The sequence below is a fragment of the Bos taurus genome, chromosome 12 (genome assembly GCF_002263795.3).
Source record: "Bos taurus isolate L1 Dominette 01449 registration number 42190680 breed Hereford chromosome 12, ARS-UCD2.0, whole genome shotgun sequence".
NCBI lineage: Eukaryota > Metazoa > Chordata > Mammalia > Artiodactyla > Bovidae > Bos > Bos taurus.
Genome location: NC_037339.1, coordinates 55,339,665 through 55,347,880, shown reverse-complemented (window position 1 = coordinate 55,347,880; position 8,216 = coordinate 55,339,665). Strand labels below are relative to the sequence as shown.

Here is an 8,216-nt window from a genome sequence, read left to right as displayed (position 1 = left end):
GTCTCAAAACCCGCAACTGGTTTTTAGTGCTAACATAGCCTGGCCGGGATTAGTCTAAAACGTTCATTCCCTTCTCCTAGTGGCGGGGAGAAAGTTCCCTAAATCCACCGAGCTCAAGGTTCGTCCTCCTGGCCTCTGGGGAAAACTTTAAGGTCAGTGTTTCCTTGAAACTAGATCAACTGACCCCGCCGTGCCCAGCCCGGCCCCGCGGGCACCGCGCGTGACGGCGGCCCGGGCGGCAGGACCGGCCCGGGTACGCGCGGGGCGGCGCGGTTGCCCTTTTGAATGCCTCCTGCGGCTCGGAGCGCTGGCGGGCGCTGGAGTGTGAGTGAATGTAGCCCCGCGGAGCCAATGAGCTGGGACCGGATGCGATATATCCTCTGGGACAACAACTGCTCTGTTCCGCCTCGGATCCACATGACGCCATTTACTGCTGCCGCGGCCGCCGCAGAGCTCCCTGCCTCCTCCGGAAAGGCGAGGGCGCAGGCCAACGGCGAGCCCCCCCCCCCCCCCCCCGCGGCCGGGCCCCAGACCCTCCTCCTTCTCCTCCTCCTCCTCCTCTTTCGCACCCACCGCCCCCGCCTCAGCCTCGCCGCCGCGCCTCCACAACGCCCAGTCTGCACCGCCGAGAGCTGCGCGCCGCAGCGCGAGCGGAGAAGAGGGGCCGGCGGAGCGCGCAGCGCCCAGGCCCCCGCGCCCGCCCGGCCCGGCTCGGCCCGTCCCGCCGCCCCGCGCGCCCCCGCGCCGCCTCCGCTCGGACGCGGCCGCGGCTGCACGACTTAGCCATCTGGCTTTTAGGTCCTCGCGAAGGCCGTTTTCTTTTCTCAATTCGCTCATCTGCTGGGAGAGGAGACTCGCCGTTGGCGCTTCGGCCTCCAGTTCATTGAGAAAAAAGGGGGGGAAAAAAAAAAGGAAATACTCCGCGTGCGCTTCTAGAAGGGGGGTCGCCTCCAGCCCCGAACTCCAGAGTGTTCTTCGGCTAGGACTTGGCTCCGGATTTTTTTCCTCTCCTTTTCTCGTCCAGCCAATCGCTCAGAAGTTAGACTGAAGCAGAGTTTGGAAGGAAGGAGAGGCAAAAAGTTTGCATCAGGGCTGGATTTATTTGCACATCTCAGAAAGAAGAGAATCCAACGGAGAGGGGTTGGTGCAAAGCCGCGATCACGGTGAGGCGCGTTTGGCCGGCTCTTCCCTTCCTGGCGCCGCGGCCGGCGCGTTGTGGGCAACATGGAGTAGGTGCAGCCGGACCGGCAGTGGGGTCCGGCTCTCCTCGGGCCTCCCTTTCTCTCCCCCGCAGGTTTTCCGTGGGGAGCCCGGGAACTGCCCGCGGATCAGCCTCGCCCCGGCCTCGGCCTTCCTCGGCGGCGCGAGGGTGGGGGGGGCGGTTGCAGCGCGCGCGGGGTGCCGTGTCCCCGGCCCCACGACCCAGCGCACCCGCGCTGGGGGTCTCCGGGTGGCGGCCGGCTCACGGCGGCGCACTGGCCGTGAACTGGGCGCCGAGAGCGGGAGAGGCAGGGAACCACTTTGTGTTTTCCAGGGCGCCGCTGAAGGCGCCCGCACTTCGAACCTGTTCTCTCCGGGGAAGGCAGGTCCCGGGAGAGGCAGTCCCGAGGCAGGGGCGCCGGGGTACCGAGGGAGTGCGGGTCGCTGCCTAGCGGGTGGAAAAAAAGAGGACAGGGTGGCGAGTGGAGGGCGCCCCCGCCTCAGCTCGGCGTGGACTGCGGCGAGCACGCAGAGGGTGGGAGCGTCGCCCTGCCTGGCGCCGCGTCTCCGCGGTTCGGAAGTGCAGCTTTCTCTTTTTTCCGTTCGCCGCGGTCGGCCTGGGTCACGCTTTTTTTTTTTTTTTTTTTTTGGACGATTGGGCTGACCCAGCACAGGAAGAAAGTCATCAAGCGGTCGCGATCGTTTTCCATTACCTGAAAATAGGTGGCAAAAGAGACTAGGTTTGGGTTTTTTTTTTTTTTTTTTACTTTACTTTGATGGACTGATCCACTTTTTTTGTGTGGTTGCTGCTTTTTTTTTAATTCGGAACCTTGTGCGTTTTTACAATGCGGTTTCTGTGTCGGATTGCCGCACCCTTGTGCTGAAGTCCTTTCTCCCTCATCCTTAGTCTGATCACACACAGTTCTTAATGGGGGGTTTAAAAGTGGTGGGGGGGGGGTGTTGACGAGGGAGCATGGGGCGGGGGTGGGGTGGTGCTGCGAAGGGGAAGAGGGATCAGCGGAAATAACTTTAGCAAACCTCCTTACCCCCCAAAAGATGCTACTTTGCACTGCAAGCATAGCGGCAAGTGTCCAGCTTAGGGACCTGGGTCTTGCATGCTCGGCGTAAGGCGCTGGAAAATGTTCTTAATTTTTAAAGCAATTTTTCTGAGACTTGAATACATATCTGCATACAGATGTATATTTTTAATATACAGGCGCGTGCACATTGCAGGCATTGCCCCTCAGGTCAGCGCAGGGTGGCGTCGCCGAGTGTGCCAGGGTTAGATGACCCGGCTCTGTGTCTCAGGCAGGACTTTCTTCCTCGCGGAGTCGGGGCTGGAAACCAGTGCCCTGCGTTCGAGGGCCTTGGCCGGAACGTCCTGCGATGGGCTGTGTGACCTCCGCCTGAGGGTGAAGCGGCTCCCTCTTGGACCTGGGAGCCAGTTCTTCGGGGTGGGAGAGATTTCTATCTGGAAAGGCAGGGAGGGGTTCCTCCAGCGTTCCAGGGCATGTTCCTTTGCTAGGCACCCCCGCCCCTTCCCCCCCACCCCCGCCCCCGCCTGTCTGTCCGTCCCGGGATTGTGCGCAGGGGGCCAGCTTGGCCGCTGGGCTGCGTCTGTCCTCCCGGAGAAAAGTCCCTCGGGGCTCCGACAGAGTCCCACCTGCTGGGGACGGCGTTGGAGCGCAGATAGAGCCGATAAACTAAGAACAGCGCTGTCTTGTCTGCCTTTCTGTTTGGAGCTGAGATCCGGTTTCCAGCTCTGCCTTTTTCCGAATTGGAAGGCGTGTGTCACCTGCCTGTGTCTGTTTTCTAAAAAATCAGACTGGATGAAGGTCCACTTTTGCGCGTTTTTGGTCATTGTAGACTGGGTTGACAAAGAGGATGGTCGTTTTGAAATTTAACAGAGGGATGGCAATTTAAGCGGTTACTTGTCAGGATTGATAGATTTGCGATGTGACACTTGAATTTTTAAATCACTTCCTGTTATCACCAGTGTATGTTTTCAATTATTAGGTTTTGGGAAATGGGCAAAAGCAGTTAAGATTTTGACGTGATTCATTTCTAAAACAGGGAAAACGGGTCTTTTAGCTGCAGAATTTAAGATTTTCTCCGAGGCTTTCAGGTTGTAAAATATGTGATTCTCAAGTTGTTGGGAAGTTGAAAATAAGTTCCTCTCTTTTGTTGCTAGAGGTGTAAGTTTGCTCTATTGTATTCCTGGCACCTAACAGGATTTAAATTGATGTATTTTCAATTCTATAACTTCGTGCTACTATATAGTTAATGATAATGCATGATTGTTGTATAAACTGTATATTCCTGGGGAAGAGAAGTATTTACCCTTTTTTTGCATGTCATTTCATCCTATGGGATTTTGTAAAGTCACAGAATAGTTCAAGCTGTTTAATGTAAAAGCAGATGTAAAGTAGGAACCAAGAATTTCTAGGCTGTATCTATTGAAGTTCCAGGCAAAAATGACCATGATAAGTTGAAACCTATTTCACAATTTGAAAAGGTATTCAGCTTTTGAAAATGTCAGTATGAGTTATGTTCCAAGAGTACTTTCCTGCAGTTTTTACAGGGAACCTGAACCTTGCAGATTTTTTGCTTATACGAGTAAGGAATCCTTACTCATGTGATTGAAGCAAAGATCAGTTTGGTGTCACTACACTTCACAGGATTAAAGAACAGTGGATACCTAGCTGTAATTTTTACTTTTGGGTACAGGCGTGGATAAGACAGCTGTCCTAATATGTTCCACAGCCACTCCATTTTCAAAGTCTGTTTCTCCAGAGGATGTGGGGAGTGAAGAGTTAAGCCAGGTGGGTGGAGAGTGGGTAGTATTCTGGAGTGTAAACCGTCTCCTTCCTCTTGGTTTCCGCAGGAATTCAGATGTGTTCTCAGCCTGCTGGAGTGACTACACTTCCCAGACCTGATGGAGGCCAGAGCTCAGAGTGGCAGCGGGTCACAGCCATTGCTGCAGGCACCCCGTGACAGTGGCCGGCAGCGTGGGGAGCCCGACCCCAGGGACGCCCTCCCCCAGCAGGTACACGTGCTGTCTCTGGATCAGATCAGGGCCATCCGGAACACGAATGAGTACACGGAGGGGCCCACTGTGCTCCCCAGAGCTGGGCTCAAGCCTGCTCCTCGCCCCACGGCCCAGCACAAACATGAAAGACTCCACGGGCTGCCCGAGCCCCGCCAGCCCTCCCGGCCCCAGCACCCACCGGCCCACCCTTCAGCCAGGGCCTCTCTAGCCCGGTCCATCAGCACAGTCAGCTCGGGCTCTCGCAGCAGCACGAGGACAAGTACTAGCAGCAGTTCCTCCGAACAGAGGCTCCTAGGATCCTCCTTCTCCTCGGGGCCTCTGGCAGACAGGATCATCCGAGTGCAGCCCAAATCGGAGCTCAAGCCAGGTGAGCTGAAGCCACTGAGCAAGGAAGATGTAGGGCTGCACGCCTACAAGTGTGAGGACTGCGGCAAGTGCAAGTGCAAGGAGTGCACCTACCCGAGGCCTCTGCCGTCAGACTGGATCTGCGACAAGCAGTGCCTTTGCTCGGCCCAGAACGTGATCGACTACGGGACCTGCGTGTGCTGTGTGAAGGGTCTCTTCTATCACTGTTCCAACGACGACGAGGACAACTGTGCGGACAACCCGTGCTCTTGTAGCCAGTCTCACTGTTGTACACGTTGGTCAGCCATGGGCGTCATGTCCCTCTTTCTGCCTTGCTTATGGTGTTACCTGCCAGCCAAGGGTTGCCTTAAATTGTGCCAGGGGTGTTATGACCGGGTGAACAGGCCTGGGTGCCGTTGTAAAAATTCAAACACAGTTTGCTGCAAAGTTCCCACTGTCCCACCCAGGAACTTTGAAAAACCAACATAGCATCATGAATCAGGAAGATTGCAGTCATAAGGATTATTTCCCTCTGCCCCTCCTTTTTTTTTTTTTTTAAATACACACATATGCAACCAACTAAGCAGCTAGAATCTTGGCACTGTTGATAGAGGGTTGGGATATCCTGTGCTGTTTGCAGTGAAATGCTTTTTTCATCCATGTGCCATTTTAATTGATATGCTTGTTAGAACTCAGCTAGTGGAGCTCAGAGTATGGGATACAGACGTTGGTGACCTACATGTTGCATAAGCTAAAGCAATAGACACTCTAGGTGAAGTTTTTGTTTGTGAATAGTACTTGCAAAATTTGTAAATTAGCAGATGACTGCCCCTCTCCCTTCTCCCACCCCCGTTGTTTTCTCCAGAGATAATGTGCTATATTTTTGTATATACAATAATATTTGCAACTGTGAAAAACAAGTTGTGCCGTACTATACGGCACATTCACAAAATATTATACTAATATGTTGTACATTCGGAAGAATGTGAATCAATCAGTATGTTTTTAGATTGTATTTTGCCTTACAGAAAGCCTTTATTGTAAGACTCTGATTTCCCTTTGGACTTCATGTATATTGTACAGTTACAGTAAAATTCAACCTTTATTTTCTAATTTTTTTCAACATATTGTTTAGTGTAAAGAATATTTATTTGAAGTTTTATTATTTTATAAAGAAGAATATTTATTTTAAGAGGCATCTTACAGATTTTGCCCCTTTTATGAGGATGTGATAGTTGCTGCCAATGAGGGGTTACAGATGCATATGTTAAATATAAAATAGAAAATATATTAACGTTTGAAATTAAACTGAGCTGTATTGTCTTATTTTACATTTTCTTTGGTTTTTTTTTTTTTTTTGAAGTGAAAAAGAAACCATTTTAGAAATAGTATTTCAGTGACATATAGTTTCACTTATCTTATGCTTGCTGCTTTAAAGTGGAGATTTGGTGATTTTCAGGGATAATTCTAGCAATCAGGAGAAATAATTGAGCACTTGACTCACTTAACGGTATTAATCATAGGAGGGCTCATTTTGGCTCCTGTTGTTTTGCTGATTTGCAGACTAGCCTTTGTTTTGCAGGTTTAAAAAAAAGTCTTAAGGAATTCATTCAGGAGACTTACCTAAAAGATGAACCATTAGACTTTTTTTTTTATATAAAGTTATTAAGAATGAATGTAAAGGCTGATTTAAGACCAGAGAAATGAATCTGGTTCAACATTTATTGACTGGTCTCTGTGTCAGGCATGCAGTAAACACAGATCAATGCTTACAATTGAGGCAAAATGTTTTCTTGACTTAACTGGCCGTGTTTTTCCTAGTCTCTGGTTTTAGACTGTTGGGCTTATCGCCATGATACAAGAAAAAGACATGGAAAATATAACTTGTTTGATTCAGGTACTGGGTATCAAGGAATTTCATCCTATATTGGCCTAATAATTCAGGCCCAAGCAACCCCAACTTAGTTGTTTGAGAGGCCAACTTGAGAGTCCCTGTCTTAGTTGTTTAATCAGATTATCCAGGAAATTGTTAAATTTTACACTGGGAAAATTTTACACTGCAGTATGGCAAAAAAAAAGCCAGTGTTTGTAGTTATCTTTTGGAAGCAAGCATACAACAAGCTCTTACAAGCCCATCTTGACAAATACTGGGTTTTCTTATTTGTAAGAAGTCACTTGATTAGTCACTTCATGGCTGATTATTTTTTTTTCCAAAAGCACAAGCTTTTGCTGCCAAGAATCACCGGAAGTCTAGGAAATGATTTACCTGTCATTATTGTTTAATCTCTCGTTTCCTGTTCTAAGGCCTTAGTTAAGAAGTCTTAGTACAGGCTGTCTTCTGTTTTGTTTTTTGAAATTGGCTTTCAAGGAACTATATAGCCTCCTAAACCAAGACATTGCTATAATGTTTTGCTGTAAAAGGACACCTTTAGTACCCTCTATGCTTTTCAAAAAACACAAAGCTAAATTAATTCGGAAATTATTTACTCTTTGGTCTCAACTTTGGAATACTGAATGTTGCAATTCTAATACTCTTAAGGTCTAATCCTGATGGTCTCAGAATTAGAATATTAGGGAAAAAATAGGGCAGAGTTTCTTATTCACTATATAGTTTTTCAGAATTTATAAAGCACAAAAATTTTGATTAACCAGTTTCTGACTGTTCATCAGACAGATACTGCCATATGCACTGATAAAACTATTTTGGTATAGAAATTCTGAGAGTTCCTTTTTTTTCTTTTTAACACATGAGCAGCTTTCAAAGTCTAATCTAGATAAATTTATCAGATGCCATTGGTCGTTTATTGAAAATGTAGATTAAGGACCTCTTTCCATGATTATTGAATCAGTTTCTTATCCTGTTGCTTAAGGATTTGCATTTTTAATCATTCTACTAGTGACTGTATAGTTTGAGACCTACTGAATTAGAAATTGCTAATTTGTCTTTTTTTGTTTTTTGAGTGAAGTCCGTTGTAAACCATAATTCACTAGTTTGAATGTGGAACATGGTAATAAACCAGCTGAAGCTAGAAGAGAACTTGGCATGCTGCTGCTGCTAAGTCGCTTCAGTCGTGTCTGACTCTGTGCGACCCCAGAGCCCACGAGGCTCCCCCATCCCTGGGATTCTCCAGGCAAGAACACTGAAGTGGGTTGCCATATCCTTCTCCAATGCAGGAAAGTGAAAAGTGAAAGTGAAGTTACTCAGTCGTGTCTGACTCTTTGCGACCCCATGGACTGCAGCCTACCAGGCTCCTCTGTCCATGGGATTTTCCAGGCAACAGTACTGGAGTGGGTTGCCATTACCTTCTCCAAGAACTTGGCATAAGTATATATAAAGTCCTGATAAAAATTATTTAAAGATAAATAAGGAAAACTGGATTCCTCAAGAAGCTTCCAACTAATCTATTAAATGTTGAGTTTGTCTATAAACCAATAGAGAATTCATTTTCGCAATATAAAAACTGAAATATTAAATGACTATCTAAACAGGTTGAAAAAGCTGATGTTCACTTTTCAGTGTGTTAAAAGAGTTTTTCAGTGTTCCAGGTCATCTCACTAAGGTGGAGGAATCATCACCTCAAATTCATGAAAATTCTTATAAATACCAGTTGATAAGGCAGTG

At 48.1% G+C, this 8,216-nt stretch overlaps 1 protein-coding gene across 2 annotated transcripts; it reads left to right on the top strand.

Moving 5' to 3' along the window:
- Positions 1-614: 614 nt before the first annotated feature.
- Positions 615-5,902, top strand: SPRY2 (sprouty RTK signaling antagonist 2). Of its 2 annotated transcripts, XM_005213881.5 has the most exons (2): positions 615-1,163; positions 4,085-5,902. In XM_005213881.5, the coding sequence occupies exon 2, from the start codon at positions 4,136-4,138 to the stop codon at positions 5,081-5,083; it is 948 nt and encodes a 315-aa protein (XP_005213938.1). In that variant the 5' UTR covers positions 615-1,163; positions 4,085-4,135; the 3' UTR covers positions 5,084-5,902. The 2 variants fall into 2 exon arrangements, with proteins under 2 accessions (XP_005213938.1, NP_001069615.1); NM_001076147.1 differs by lacking the exon at positions 615-1,163 and having other exon boundaries at positions 4,006-5,902.
- Positions 5,903-8,216: the final 2,314 nt, after the last annotated feature.